The sequence below is a fragment of the Paramormyrops kingsleyae genome, chromosome 17 (genome assembly GCF_048594095.1).
Source record: "Paramormyrops kingsleyae isolate MSU_618 chromosome 17, PKINGS_0.4, whole genome shotgun sequence".
Lineage (NCBI taxonomy): Eukaryota > Metazoa > Chordata > Actinopteri > Osteoglossiformes > Mormyridae > Paramormyrops > Paramormyrops kingsleyae.
The window spans coordinates 5442778-5458766 of NC_132813.1; the positions used below are offsets into that span (position 1 = coordinate 5442778).

The 15989-nt window shown below is 48.3% G+C and overlaps 1 protein-coding gene across 22 annotated transcripts in view; it reads left to right on the forward strand.

The window, feature by feature from the left end:
- The window catches only part of LOC111849614 (protein Aster-B), a 122185-nt gene that overhangs the window by 67726 nt on the left and 38470 nt on the right, over positions 1–15989 (forward strand). Inside the window, exons 1-2 of one of the 22 annotated variants that reach the window (XM_072701086.1) lie at positions 188–1624; positions 4034–4077. The exons of 18 other annotated variants lie outside the window; for them this stretch is intronic. In XM_072701086.1, coding sequence (XP_072557187.1) covers positions 1610–1624; positions 4034–4077 — 59 coding nt within the window. In that variant the 5' untranslated portion in view covers positions 188–1609. Of the gene's footprint in view, positions 1–187; positions 1625–4033; positions 4078–4136; positions 4396–4756; positions 4874–11460; positions 12817–15989 lie in introns of those variants that run through there. 3 more of the 22 variants (XM_072701089.1, XM_072701083.1, XM_072701090.1) reach the window with 3 other exon arrangements.

Below are 15989 nucleotides of genomic sequence, written 5' to 3' on the forward strand. Positions count from 1 at the left end.
CAGGACGCAGTTCCCTGTCCCTGGGCCATTTTATCCCCCGGTGCTTGCTCTCTAGGTGATGAGAGTCAGCAGAACTCGACCCAGCATCTTCACTGACATAACACCCCCACCCCCCCCAAATCGATAACAAGCAGTGTGACAGAGTCTCAGTTTTGAGCCACTGCTCAGATCAGACTGTAAGGTTCAGCAAGGTGAGGACTCAGTTCAGGTCTTGGTTTGTGCACACTTTCATGGTTCTCCTTTTGTCATTGTCCTTCACCTCCATATATTCTCGTGTTTCCCCCTGGAGCAAATATGTTGTTTGTTTTGCTGCTTGTGTAAATGAGGGGAGGTGTGTGTCGGAACGACTGCGATTACGATCATGATGATTATGATGGTGATGGTGGTAGCAAAGTTTATGGAAGGGTGGGGGCTTTGGACCGAGAGCTGGGATGGCGAGAGGTCACTGGGAAGCGTCAAACACACGTTATGCGCGTGCACGTTCGACTTGGAGAAGTGCTGAATTGCCTGAAAGAGGAGCGGCAGAAAGGCTCCCGTGTTGAGCTGCAGAAACAGCAGACTGAGGCAGGAAAGGTGGGAGGGGGGCAATGAGAGGGAGAGAAAAAGTGAGAGAGTGAAAAAGAGAGAGCAGGAGGAGGACTGAAAAAAAGGGAGCCCTCTCTCAGCTCAGATGGTCCCGTCGCAGATCGTCTTTTTCCAAACCGCAGAAGACCAGAGCTTGAAAAGCCAACCCAGAGTTTGCCTGATCCCAATCTGAGTATTGGACCCACCTGGAGCTTGAGGCAGTCAGTGGTAATGGCTCTCTGTTACCCCTCCGCATCACATGGACACCTTGCTTGCTGAAGTCTGCTGTCCTTCGGCAAGGATTCATCTGATATGTTCACCTGAGGTGCCCAACGTTCGGCTTGCATCAAAAAGTCACCAATCTACAGTGTGTCACCGGCCGACCCGGAGCTCTGCCAGAGTGGTATGGCGTTAGTCACTGCGTTACACCGACTAAATTCCACCGTGGGACTTATGGGTTGACCTCCAGCGAGGGACTCTTTTTGATGGCGGTTCACGGAGTTTATGCAGGAGTCGCTCCCGAAGGGGGCTGACCGTTTGCATAAGCCCAGGCAGCGACGCACAGAGGCTCTGGGGTGGAGACGGTCAGTGCTTTCCCTCTCCGGTGCGACTGAAGAGGTACCGCCTCCGCAGGACACTTGCCGGCAGCAGAGGGACCCAGGCCAAGGAGCGTGGCCGGGGGACAGCGTTGCGGAGAGGGGGGTTGCGGAGTGAAGCTCAGCACCGTTATCCTGCCGGGGGATCGTGCTCACTCACACACATACATATAAACACACACAAACCTTTGGTAGTCGCCATTGCTAACTGGCCGGGACCCTCGCACAAGCAGGGACGGATCGCCAGAAGAGCTATTTGAGGTACGGGGCTCAGCAGACGTCGCCCCCATCTGCGGACTTACGCTTCCTGCTGGCAGGAGACTGTGTACCTTAGGCTGGCGTAACCTAGCAAGCCCGCTTTCAAGAAACATCAGAAGAGAACCAGCGGGTCACTGGGCTCTGGTCATGAGAGTCGTCCAAGAAGACAGGATGGTCTCTTTCTGTTCACAATGCACCAACACAAGGTCAGGTGTTCGGTCTGTCGATATTTTGCCTTTTCTCTCTTTGGTTATTCCTCTGTCTACCCACCTAATCTTCATTCGATCCAAGTTTCTTTGACTTTTGGTTATGTTTCTGTTTTGAAAAAAAGTCCATAATGCATGCTGTTGTATCACATGTATCCGATATCATGTGTTACATGTGTAGGACTGTAAGCTAATTCCGCCACTTTGTTACCTTCATTTAAATTTGCGTCTTACTGTTTTACGAAGTGCTGAACTCTGCCGGACAATTATTCAGCATAAAGACATCATCAACACACTGATCACATTCATTCTGCAATAACGGTAACTTAATTGCACGTTGAACATTTGAAATGGACACAGAAACAGAAGTAAGGTGAGCTAAATTAGCCGCAGTCATTTTTTCCCCATGTATCCAAGAAAAACACACATGTGGTCCTCGGTTCTGCGACCTCTTCCTGGGTTTGGCTAACGAAGGCTCTTGTCAGAGTTGTGGGCTGGGATCTGCAGCATCCTGCTAATTAATGGCACTCGGGTACTGTTACATAAAGCCAGGTGTCTTACACCCACACATGCAGGGCATTGTGAATGACTTTTGATAGTAGTGCCAAGAGTGGACACCGTTTGTTGCAAAGAACATCCAGGACGTGGTCATTTCTTCTCAGTATTTTCCTTGAGAACATCGATACAGTGAGGTCACATTGCAGAAAGCAGCTGATGTCGGCAAATATCCACCTGATTTCTCAAAGCAAGCAGATATATTTGCTGAAATCGAAATATTTCACAGGACTCATTAACTTCTCTATATGTATGGGGGGGGAGGGGGTGAGATGTATGTCCGTTCCAGCCATGGAAGGATGCAGTTTCAGTTGTGGATTGTTTTAAGCCTCCGACGCCGTTATGTTTTAGAGCTCTTTACGGCACAGGTGGGGGACCGGAGGTTTTAGGAAGGTGCCTGGACGCTTCCTTCATCTTCTGTTCAAGTTCATGCCCTTTTGTTTGGAAGAGGTTGGGCATCAGATTGCTTTCCTCAGAGCATCCCAGGGGTGACTAAGCGTATGTACCATGCTGAGAGTGATTCATTAGACCACCATGGGCACCCGTTCGGGCCTGTTCCCGTCCTGTTCCCCTACGTCATTCCCGCATCTGTCATCTCCCCGACGACACCCTGACGACGCTGACATCACAGTCACCGATGCAGTTGGCATGGAATCTTCTTAGCATTGTCACAACAGGATGGTTAAGAAGTTCGCACTGCAGGGAGGTGGTTTGGTTAGGTGTGGCCCCATCCTACCCATGCAGTACCCAGATTTTTTGGTGGTGAAGAAGGAGCACCAAGAAAAGCCTGAATTCCCTAGACACCACCAATGTCATTCATTGTTCCTCAGCTCAGTCAGGTGATGGAAAACTTCACATCTACAGTAAGATTCCAGTGTGGACCTGAGGCTGGTGAAGACAATTTATCAGCCAGATTCTGGAAACTTGGGGAAAAAGAAGACTGAAAACTAAGTGAGGTTCTAAATGAGATATGGGTGCATTGAATAAGGAGATAGCAAGAAGTGGACAAAGGGAAAGTTGGCTTTTGGGCAGCTTGGAAGCCTGTTATCGGTAAAGCAAATAAAGATTGCAATGTCTACTGAGTAGCTTGCCTTTCAAAAGGGGAGGCCACCTAATATAAGCAGCTTGTTACCATAAGAGCAATTTAGTCTCAGTATTTGACACCTGTGGGCTATCGTACAAAGTTTCCTTTCCACGGAAGCAAATACATGAGCACTGCAGTGAGCCATTTCCTGTCACCAGGGTTGGTCTAAGTTGCCTCATTGATAGTTATTAGTGAGTCCTTGCATCTGCTCTTAATGTGAGCGTCTTTAATTTGAATTCTCAGGACTGTTTGTAAACATCAGCAGAGCATGTGGTAGCCTATGAACCGTAATAGTTTTACTGCTGGGCTCCTTCCTGTTATTTATTGGCTTATTTATTTTTTTTGCTAGTATCAATGACGGAAGTCCGTCTATGTTTGCCCCCACTCCCCCCATTGGTCCAGTTGTGAGCCCAGGAGATAGGCATGAGACTCAACACTGACAGGCTGCACAATTGAGGCAAGCAAAGTGCTTAATGAGAGCATGGTTATCCTTAAAGCATGGTTATCCTTAGCGGGCATTTCCATCCTTTTAAGGTGGAATTTCTCTGTGTAACTCATCAGCTTCAGTTAATACTACCGCAGTTGTGGCTCAACAGAGGACAGGGAGTGGTCAGATTGTAGTCGGTCCTTCTGCTGCTTACCATAGGGCACATTCATTAGGCTAATGTCCCACACAGCACCTTAACTCCCAACCTTGACCACTGTTTGGTTGAAGCAGCTGCACAAGCATCTGCAGCTTGAGTGACATGTCTCTGGACCCTCTTCTGTAGGACAAGCAGAGGAAGTGGAAGAAACTGATATGGAGACCGCAAAGGTGAGAAAGTGAACCCGGTGGCTTTGGGACACTACCGGCCGGGGGGGACGGGGAGGGGGGGTTCGTTGTGGTGACTTGGGTTCCAGACAGATGGCTTGTTGGCATTGCCATGTCGTGGCTATGGTCCCCAGGCAGTTTTATCTTTCCATTTCCTTTAGGCGTAGCTAAGAACTGGTCACATGTTGAAAAAATGATGCTCACAGTGTGGGAAAAAGTGTAGCACTGTTTAGAGAGTGAGACGCTGATGGTAGAGTTGTTACAGGATTCTGGTATGATGATGGTTCTTTGTGTGCAGTGTTTGTATGTTACACTAATTGGGTAAGTTCTCGTTGGCAATGGACAGATCTGAGAATATTTTTGAATATTTACCTGTTTAGCAAATAACCTAAAAAAAGTTGACATTATCCTGTAATGCCGGTGGGTTTGTGGGGGTGGAATAATTTAATTATTGAGGCATTTTGAGTTTTCTAGTTCGCTTCATGTTCCTGCTTTCACTGCGTATTGTGACAACCGCGAATCTCTTGAAATAACATGATACACAGGGTGGAATTATGGGGGATTTTTGCAGTCATGTGGAACAAAATGCTTTTTTTCCAGGGCTAATTAAATGTAAAATCTCTGGGAACAATGATTTGGGGTTTGCCTTTTTTTGGGCCGCTCTGCTGGCCTGCCGCTGCAGGAAGCACAGCAGGACGGCTCGGCTGCAGGAGTCCGCAGCGAAGGAAGAGCGAGAATTTTGTCACTGGGCATCTGAGCCATACTGAGATTTCATGCCTGACCTGGTCCGTTGGTGCAGGTCGGTGGCCATCCTGGGGCATTATGACACTCTTCTGCCTGGGGGGGGCAGGTGAAGCTCCGGCGCCATTTAAATTAGATTCACTGGCTGTGTTGTTTTTGATGGAAAGGAATCAGAGGTGCTGCAAGTCCAAATGTCGTACAGAACACAGCTAAAAGTACACAGATGGGATAAGACAGTACTTATTCATTATGCTGCATGAACAGAACTATTAAACATGGTTATATTTGTGGCAGTTCTGTCTGCTATGCTTTCACCTAGATTTACAAACAGGGGCTCATAACGGCTGATTGCTCAGGTTACTTGAGGTGTACAGTCAAACCTCCCTTATCCGGGCAGAATGGGACCGGGGGGATGCCGTAAGTAAGAGATGCCCGTAAGTAAGAGATGCCCGTAACTTAGAAATATGTGAACAGTACAGGACAACGTATATGTACATGTGTACACATACAAACTGCATGATATTTATGTGGTGCAAGGCTTATAATAGGATGTTATTTCAGTCTGAGCTAGCGAATCATCCCGTTTTATTCTTGCAGTGGTCATCCAGTTTTTAACCAGTATCAAGTGAGCTGGGTGATTTTTTTCTTTACTCTTCCAAATATCCCCTACCGTAGACTTAGCCACTCCAAAATGGTCTGCAACATTTTCGTATCTCTGTAATGATATCAAGCTTCTTTTGGAGGGACGTCAAACTACGCTTCCTTTTTGAAGCCATGGATTTTGCACAGTGTTAGGCGCCGCTGTAAGTTCAGCTCCGCCCACAGCCTCATCCTCTAGCTCGCTCTCCATTGGACGTTCGCTCCGCCTTCACGTGCAGACTCCGCCCACAACTCTCTGTATGCGGCATTCGTCACTTCCGTCTTCCGAAGTGAAAAGCCGACCCCAAGACGTCTCGGGAGCTCTGCTTATTGTTGTTGTTGGTTTGCTTTTCTTTGATGGATATTACTGTGTATGATTTGTTTGGTTTATTAGATTTCTGATTTTCGCTTTGCCCTTGTCTGTGCTTTCGCTTTGGTTTACTTGCTGCATGGTTTCGAGCTCACGCCCGGTTTTTGGTTAACGTCTTCATACGCCCATTGGACTTTGACGCTTTGATCTCTGTGCATGCTGTGCGTGTCAGGTGCATAGGCAGTGACTGACATTTGTTCTGTGTCCGTGGCATGTCAATAAAAACATAAAAATATAGAAAAATACCTTTTTTTTTTTTTTTTTTTTAGAAAAATACCTCTTATGTTCCCTTGTCCATCGTACCCTGTCCTTCCCTTACTCCACGACCCCTTTCACTCTGTTACGCCCCAACCCCAGACCGGGGCTCGTAACAACAGCTGCTGGTTGTGTAAAATAAATTAGCGCATGCGAGTCTCTAGAGCTGCCCGGCAGAGGGAGGTGCCCGTATATTGGAGGTCCGGATAAGGGAGGTTTGACTGTACTTATATTATTTGTAGAAATAGGTAAAATTTAGGCCTCCGTGGTCAAAATTGATTTAGGATACTGAGAGCTGCCACAAGAGGGAGTACTCTGCACTGACGGATCCCTTCCACGCAGAGCCACGTGCCTCTCCAGCTCCTGTTTCACAGGCTCAGGGAGCAGAACCGTTTTTTCCGGCTTGTGTTACCGGAGTGGGTGACTCGGCACCTTGTCAGAATTGCCCAGTGCATCTTTGGCCTCCGATCACTTGTAAGCACAGAGTCCCCCCATCCTTCTGAGTTAGCGATCACGGTACGCAGTAGTCTGACCGTTTTGGTTTGGAATAATTGTAGATGTACTGTCAGTTTTCATAGGCATCATCCATCTTCCAGTCATGAGGGCCTGAAGTCTGTTCAGGAATATAGGGTGCAAGGGTGACGTGCTCTTTGGGACTGTCACACAAAGCCCACACATAGAGTAGGGATCGAATTCAAACCCCCCATTCTAGAAGCATGAGATGACTGCTACCCGCTGTACCATCTCAATATTTGTAAGTACAGCTGCAAATAAAAGTATTTTAAAAGTCTCTTGCACTATATAAGTTCCTACTAAAGTTTAGTGATATTTATGTAACTTAAAATCAACATGTTGCTATGTGTGAAACTATTAAAAGCAAGAAAGAGCAAGTCTGTTTGACCGGCAGGGGTGTTTTTTTGGTTAATGTTAGCAACGGCCACCCACAGGCATGGGTGTCGTTGGGGGTGGGGGGGGGGATTCCTCATGTAGCTTTCATGGAAGAAACAGAGAAATGCATCTAACTTTGGAAACGATGGGCCTTATTAATCTCCACGGTTCCCCTGGTTGTGGTAGAAGGCGAGGAAGGACTTGCACAATGTTATGTGAGATGCAGTTGATCTGCGGGTCAGCAATGCCCTGGGTTGGTACACCAGGCATTTAGGTGTCCTCTTGTGGGTATGGCAGAGGGCTACAGACACCCCAAGAGAAAAGCCGTCCAAAACTTCAACTTTTGTTTTATTGAGTGATGGGCATGAGTCTGAGAACAGATTTCACGAAACCAATTTTCCGAATTTGGAAGTTGGTACTGCAAGGCTTTCTTGATCAGCTGGTCGGTTAAGGGGTTTTCAGCTGACGCTGAAGATGGGGATGGGTGGGGAGCTGGTTTCTGTGTTCTGGTAATGGGTGTTTGCCTCTCCAGAAGATAAAGCTTCACACACCTTTTCTGGGCTGAGAAGAACCCACTGAAGCAGAAGAGGTCAAGGTTTATCGGTATTGGTTATCTGCTCGGTAATATGTTATCTGCATCAGACAAAAATATATTGCTTATCAGTATTAACTAAAATTTCCACCATTTGGCTACAGCTTGTGACACAGAGGTGGCTGCTGTCGCAACAAAGTATAAGTGAGGCTGTTGCCAGTGGCAGAAGGTTGTGGGGCATTTTGAGCATTTACCACTTGCGTTTACCTTTTTGGAAGATATTCAAACTGAACTGCAAATTCCTCAAAAACGCTTAAAACAAGATGCGCATGTAAGGTGGAACAGTTCCTTATGTTTCTTACCAGTAGCATAACGATTTTTTGCCGTACATTTTTTCATTTGTTTTTACTAGTTTAAAAATATTAATAATATATAAAGCATAAATATTTATATCATGTATATTTTTATTATTGAAATATTAAAGTAAAAAGTGCCCCTGTATTGGAGTCTGTATCGGTATCAGCAGAATCTTGTATCAGAGTCGGATTGGAAGTGAAAAAATGTGAATCGGCTCATCTCTAGTTCCATCAGCTGAAAAAAAACACTGAGATTCATTTCCAGCCATGTTCTGCATATGCTAATAATGTGAATGAACATCTGATTTTTAATTTTCTTTTTTTAGCCCTCGTGTTATACCATTGGGTGTTGAAGTCCTTGTCCGTGTTTGTCCTGTTTACTTCTGCAGAGAACTCGTGTTTTTAGAGACTGCTTTTAATATATGGGCACTCCTTTTACTTTATTTATGGTGTGTGTCTGTGTGTGTGTGAGTGATACACATGATATACCTTACATTGTGGGGGCCATACATTGTGGGGACCAAACATCTCCACAATTTGATAAAAACTTGTTATTTTGACCTTGTTGGGACCATTTTTTCGGTTCAGACATGGGGAGATTTATAAAAATACTTTATAAAAATCTGTGACTGCAATCAAAAAACTAAAAATGCCAAAGGACTTGTATTTTGCTTGGTTATTTATGGTTAGGGTTAGGGCTGGGTGGGGGTTAAGGTCGTCATGTTGTTATTAAAGTTTTTCCCATAGAAATGAAGGGAGAGTCCCCACAAAAACATAATTAAAAACCTATGTGTGTGTGTGTGTGTGTGTGTGTGTGTTCCCAGCGATACCTAGAATCTGAAAAGCAGCATTGAAGCTCCGTAGTGTATATAATGTATTTGCCGCATGGCACCTCGTACATGAATTTAGTAGAATGAGAGGCCGGCTTTGAGAAAACAGTGACTGTTAACTTTGTGAGCAAATATGGTAACCTTGGTGTGGAAGTATCTTTTTAGATGTGCTGACCATGCCATTGGTGGGGCTTATCATGTGGGTCTAATGGGAGGACTTCCAGAGTCATCTGTACCGTAACAGGTCCTACTCTATCTCCCATAATCCATAGTGCTTTGAAGGCGTTGAAATCCCATAATACACCACAGTTACCCAAGTGGGGAGGAAAAGTCTGACCCGGATGCGACGATTTTGCAGTTGCTCACAGATTAGGATTGTACACGTGTCACATTTGTTAAGTGAGATAAAGGGTTTCTTCTGCAAAAAAAAGAGACAAAAAGTACTGGTGTAAATGGGTCACGGGGAATCGTCAAGTGAAAAATGCAAGCTGGGGAGGGGCGTCCTGACGAGGCAGATTAATAACCACACTCTCCTCTCCTCCAGAAGTGTGATTTATAAAAAGCTCCTTTCTTCATGGGCGGTGTACCAGCTTGATTACAAGGTACAGAGTAGTGCCAGGACCTCGTCTACAGTTTGTGCTCGTCCGCCTGTAGGGCGTGTGAGTCAGTCCTTTTGTTTGTGCTTTTCGCTTTTTCCAGCACGTCCCTGAGCTCCGGAAAGGTTGCGATGACAGGGTCTAATTCTGTAAATATGCATCTATGCTGGTTTAGTATCGTCCTGTGTGCAACCAGCTTGCTCATTCCCAGGGTATTCCAGAGCCCTTCTGTTTGGCTTTCCGGATCTGTGGTGGGGGGGCACCCAGACCGGCATTCAGTGTTTCAAACAGGGCTGCATCGGGTCTAATGGAAAGAGGGTCAAGGTTTAAAGCCCAGCATCTGTCTCCCTTATTCTGGGACCTCATTTCTTGCCTCTGTGCTTCATTTGCCAGAGTGAATGAGCAAGTATTTACAGCAGGCATATGATAAGCAGGGATCGTCCAATCGTGTCAGCCGGAGGCGGACCCATGAGCAGCAGAGTGGACGAACCAGAGCAGGACTGCCCAATCACTGGGCAGGACTGGATCAGGAGGGATTAGCAAGCATCAGCTCCACCCCCACAATCCTTAGATGGCAAACTAGCCTGACTGCAGCTCAGGTCACCTGATTTTCATCTCTATCCCCCCATTCGCTAGCTATTGTCAACCGATGTGGCGCTAAAAATAGCTGTTAAATCCGAGACCTCGATGCTGTAGGGTCCTCAGTGCTCAGTGCAGTCCGGGAGAGTCTTCTAGAGGGAAACAACAGGGAGGAAAGACACAGCATCGTATACTAGGCAGAAGGCTTACAGTCACATGGTATAAATAGCCTTTACCACTGGGGGGGTTACATTATATTTACAGGTACATATTTAATGATCCTTTTATTGTTGGTCAGCATTGTCTCGCTGACACAGCGGGGATGTCCCTCTAAAAAAAGCCCTATCCTCCCAGCACAGTTTAATACATTAACTGTGGATAAAACTGCATTTAGCAGGAAGTCATTTCACAGAGACAGGAAATAAGATTATCGATCATAAATCCATTTGGTTCATAGTATTGTGCTTACCAGCGGGGCCTTGTGGGTAATATCTGACTGCTGGATATCAGTGTCAGTAAAACAATGACTGTTTAATGATTTTTATTGTTTACATCAAAACTTATTGAGTTATTTGAGTGTTATTAAATTTTCAAAGCTGCTGATCTTTGCTGTTTATTTCTTATGATGTTAAAAAGTAATATTGGGTTGATTATTTTGCGCCGGAGACTGGCTGTCTGCGCTTCTTTAAACTGCGGCTATTTTCCACGTGGTTTGTGTACCCTGGGTCCTGTGTGGTTCTCTCTGGGAGCTGTCCATTCAGCACCTTTTTTCCACCGTACACCGGTGTAGGCTTTCTTTGGGCTGCCACAGAGAATCGCCGTTTATGCCCCGCCCTGATTTGCATATGCTGTGTGCAGAGAATTTTGTCACAGCTTGTTGGTGTAAAGCTCAGACTCTTGCATCACGCCCTCCCCAACTACCTCTGACACTCCTCTCTGTCACTCAAGCATGCTTTTATCTTTACATCTATCTAATTATTTTTGTATGTCATACTTTTGTTGTTTGTTGTTCTGGACTGAGGGAACCATGCAAGAATTCCATTGTGCTTGTGTTTCCACACCCGTGCAAATGGTAGCTTTATTTCAATTCAATTCAAAGCTAAGGTCTCATATTTTCACGTGCCATGAATTAGAAGAGCTGGGATAACGGGCATCTTTTATCCAGTTAGAGAGGAGGTTTAGCCAAAATCTCTTGGGGGGGATGTTGATTGGTTCAGATCCAAGGCAAACAGCTGCTCGAGAGCAACTGATTGGCAAAGAAGGGAGAGTGGCGATGATGAAGAGCATCGTGAGAGAAATCCCAGTGTCCCACTCTGACTACTCTGACCGCTATCCTATTATGTCAAAATGGGCCGACGACGGACTGACCTTTTCATCAGATTTTGTAGTTTTAATTTTTAATTCATTATTTGTCCCATTGGGTCCGTCTGGAACTGCAGGCGGGAGAGGAAGTTTAAGCTTCTCGCAGCCGTACAAACGTGATGGGAGAGAGAGAGATTGGTTGTGCGCCAAGTGCAGGTTATCAGAGCGTTAAGATGATCTCACCCAGCTGGCTTGGTTTCACCTGTCACCGCTCCTCTCCAGGCTGATAAGAGCTGCACGTTCCCCTGTGGAAAAATAGAAAATTTCAGTCACCCGTGCCTGTCATTGCCTCCGTTCCATCATCTGTAAGAGCGATATCAGACGTACTCATCACCCGTTGGGTGCACGTTCTGTGTTTTTTTTAGGTGCTAATTAATTAACCGCTTTTAATGAAATTCTGTAAAGTTGAAAAAGTTGCAGATTGGATTGGTTTTGGTATGTCACCCCCCCCCCCCTTCCCCAGCTCTTGTGGCATTGTGTCGCTGCTGTGTGTGGACGAGAAGGAACTGCGATGCTGTTCGGGTGGGGAATGCTGCGTCAGGCGGTCTCAGATTGCAGGGACCTGTGGGTGCTTGGGGGGGCAGCGGAGTGGGAGTGGGGGTTTGAGCCCTGGGAGGCAGCATAGTGACCTCATAACCAGCCATCCATTTGGGATTTGTCATCAGGAGGGCTGCAGGTTTGATTCCCAGCTGTGTCTTTCAAGTACATATATATATAACAGAGTCCTAGCGAGTTTGCTGGGTCACCTCAATTTATCCAAATATCCAGCTTTATAAACTGGTTACAAATAATTACCCCCCTTCAAGAAATTATTTTTAGCCGGCGATTTTATTGTAAAAAGGAAAGAAGACAGGTATCCATTAAGCTGTCGGACAAGCGCGCCCCCCCCCCCCCGCCCTACACCCCAGCTTAGCCAAGCACACATGCATGCGCAGATATTCACCAGCATATACGCTTTACCCTGTACTTACTGTCTGTCCTGTATTAAAGGATTAACGGAGGGCTGTGCTACCATCGATTACCCATAGAAACCCGGTGCTCTAAGAAGGATCTCTAACACGAATCTCTAACGAGGATCCCTAACGAGTGGCCACAGAGCCCCCGCCCCCCGCCCCCGCTCTCTGCATGGCCACTGCAGCAAGAGGCATCTTCCGGAAACAGGCAGCGGCAGGGAGAGAAGGAGGAGAATAAGGGGGCGGGGAGGGGGCCGGGCAGAGCTGAGCATGCTCAGTAGGGACGGGAAACTGGCGAGCGCAGCCCAGACATTTATCTGCAACGAGAGAGAGAGAGAGAGAGAGAGAGAGAGAGAGGGAGCGAGGAGAAGGAGCGAGCGAGCGGCTGCCAGCGTGCACACACTGCAGCTCCAAACGGCAGCAGCCAGTGCGGTGCCGTCGGGCCCATGTGAAGCTGGCCAGGCTGCTGGGTCGGGCACCGTTGGCGGCGGGCGGGGGGGGGGCACAGAAAGCCTCGCCGGAGTTTCCCCCGCCGCTCGCTACCGGCATGCCATGGAATGAGCGCGGAGCCGAGCGCGGAGCAGACGCTATGGCCATCGGACCCTCCTCACCGCACTGATGAAGGGCTTCAAGCTCTCCTGGTAAGAGCCGTCCACGTCCGAGGCAAAGCCGCCGCACTTTCTGCTCTTTGCTCGTGAGAATCGACCTGGCGTGTGCGAATTCTCTGTCTCCTGCCTGTCCCCCCCCCCGCCCCACTTCCCCACCCCCCCCCCCGCCCCTACTCCCCATCTGCTCTTCTCTGGACTGTTTGTTCCCGGCCTGTCCAGCTTACCCAAACAGCGGCAGGTCACATGCCGGCCAGGAAGTAAGGCGGCCCCATAGCCATGGGATGCCTGGATGCCTATGCCACCCCCCCTCACCCCCCCTCCACCACCACGCGGATAGCACTGGCCGCTATTTGTATTTTTAGCAGAGGCTTGGTGCGATCCGCGGGAAAGCTGAAGCCACTCAGCCTGCAGCCCCGCATCACCCTCCGGTTTCTTGCCCCCCCCCGCCCCCCCCCCAGCTGTATCCCTTTCTCAGGATGCCACTCCGGCCGCTAACTAATAGCCGCGGCTCTCGCGCTTCATGTTAACTAGCGCTCGGGTGTCTGTGCGCGCACCGGGACGCCCCAGACCCGCCGCGCGTAATGGGAACGGCCAAATTAGGCGCTCTCATTTCCAGTGAGGCGAGGCCGGGCGTCCCACAGGCGGCCGCGGTTTTAAAGTAACCCCTCCCCCGCCGGCGCAGACCAGCGAGGCCAGTGTGTTTGGGGTATGGTGTCGTCCTGCCGGTATGGCCGCGTGCCCCAGCAGTGACTGAGCACTCCAGGCCTCTCCGGCAGCCGGCTGTAAACGGGGCTCTCTTCCGGTGGACAGCGAGTGCGATGCTGCCGTTTCCGTGGCCTGCTGAGGCTTTGGGCTCCGCTCCCCATTCCCTGCTTTTGTCAGAGCTGTGTTGCATTTTCTTTAGGTGAGAAGTAAAGGTTGGGCTGGCTAAATGTTTACATGACCTCCTGATGCTACAATCAGGCCGCAGCCTCTCTAACACCATGGATTAAAACATTAGCTGTCTCTTTTCTTTCATTTGATTGAGACCTTGCTTGCTCGGTCCTGGTGTTTAATCGAAAAGATGTAGTGAAAGTTTTTTTTCCTCTTTAAATAGCTTCTGAGGTTTCTGTATCCAGGCCAGTCAAAGGAGCATTCGGCAAGGGGTCTGAAGTTTAGGGAATAAGCTACACAACCTGCGAGAGAGTGCAGATACCCCTCTGTTCTCCCCCCTTTGGCCCTTCAGCACACCCCTGTGTGATCAAAAGGGTTCAAGTCCCATGAAACACACCACTGGGGATCTGTAACAGGCGACATGCACAGACAACGCCAGCGGCTGCGATGCACGTTACATGCGACAGCTTGTGGTCTTATTGCAGCATCCTTCTGGGATGCTGGAGGGACACTTTCTGATTCTTAGAAGGCTTAAACTTGGACAGACTTTGTTTTGTAATCCCCTCCCCCGTGTCATTCATTTGAAAGATGAATGAGCAAGGAGCAGCACTTGTGTCTGTGGCGTTCCTTGTTTCCTGGAGGTGGGGGGCGTGGCCGCCGCATTGATTGGTTGGGTTTTCAGTGATGGGCGGAGCATTGGGGTCATTGCATCAGCTTGAGCCGCATGACTCAGGGTCATGTTCCAATGGCAAGGGTCACCGAGAGGGCTGTCCACATGACAGGCAGGGCCCTTTCCTCTGTTTATTACCTACAAACCCAGTGCCAGTTTCACCGCTCAAATCCCAGAGTTTTAGTGCAGCAGTTTAAGAAACTTCCCAGCCCAGGTGCCTTATGTGGTCAGCCTCTTTATATGGAAACTGGCTGTCACATATAAACATTTCATGTAACAGATGCTTTTATCCAAAGCAGCATACAGCTGAGAAAGCAGAGTTAGCCAGTCCCAGGAACAATTACGGCTTAAGGGCCTTGTTCGAGGGCCCAATGGGATTTGAACTGTCGACCTTCTGATCACTGGCAGGGCATCCTGACCCGCTGAGCCACTCGCCGTCACATGATCTTCAGACACGCTGTCATTACTCGGGTGTGTGTAAGGGACGGACCGGGTGAACGACCCGCTTGGACTGGCTTTTCTGACAGTAAACCAGACAGTGTCGAGTCACCTCGCCTGATAGTCTTTTGCAACTCTGGACTTACTGGCTTTTTAAGAATCTCTGGAGAGCGGATCATTTTTAACGGGTTGCAGCTCAAAACTGAGCTGTTTAAATTAAGTCAGGAGTCTCCAGAGCTCTGGCTCTGTGGATGGGGGAGGGACCTCATCACGATCACCCAGAATAAGGCTTGCCTGACACCTCATGATCGTGGCAACCATCCTGTCGGCTTTGACCCCCTTACTTGTTTTCCTTCCATCCATCCATCCATCCATCCATCCTTCTGCCTTCTGCCTTCTAACTACATCTAGTTGGGGTCATGGGTAGAGGGGGTGAAGTACAGGGTACAAGGCTTTTTTGTTTGTTTGTTTGTTTTCCCCCACCCATATGGCGTGGGAGGTGGATCCCCGAATGTGGCTGTCACATGACCCTACATGGAATCAGACCATGTGCGTTTGGAAGCTCTTTGGCGATTGCCCCTCCTGCAGATGACAAAAGCATAATCTCCTGTGATAATGGCTTCACCAGCTGTGGTCGCAGCCTTCGGTAAACACAGAACGGACAGCAGAGCCTGCTGCAAAAAACGGGGGGGGGGTGAGCGGGAGACTTTTATTATGGGCTGGCTTTTCGCTCCTTTAAACCTTAATGGAAAACAAAACAAGAAAAGGCTTGCAGAAAGCCATCCATTAGCGGCGGCTCATCTTCTTCAAGCACGCGGACCAGAATGCCTTTTCCGACGCTACCCTATTATCTCCACGTCTACTGGGGGGGGGGGGGGGGGTGTCTTGGTAAAGCAAACAGGCATTAACACAAGCAAGTGTGTCTGCGTCATTCTGAATCAAGTAACGCGTCCAACGTGCAGCGAGCTCTGATCTTTTACGGTGTTTATAAGTTACACTGTGTCAGACAGCCAGTGCTGCTTGTCAGAAGAGATTTAAGGCAAATGAGCCCCTAAAATGTGATAATAATTATTTCTTGTGTGTCTGTAAGGAGGCTTGTTGCAGTGTTGTGGGTAATGGGCGCTAGATACAGATGCATAAACAGCAGCTTACAGCACACTGCTGACCAGGTGGAGAGACGGGGCATAGTGCTTCGTATCGGGGTCAGTGACTCCACCCCTCCGCC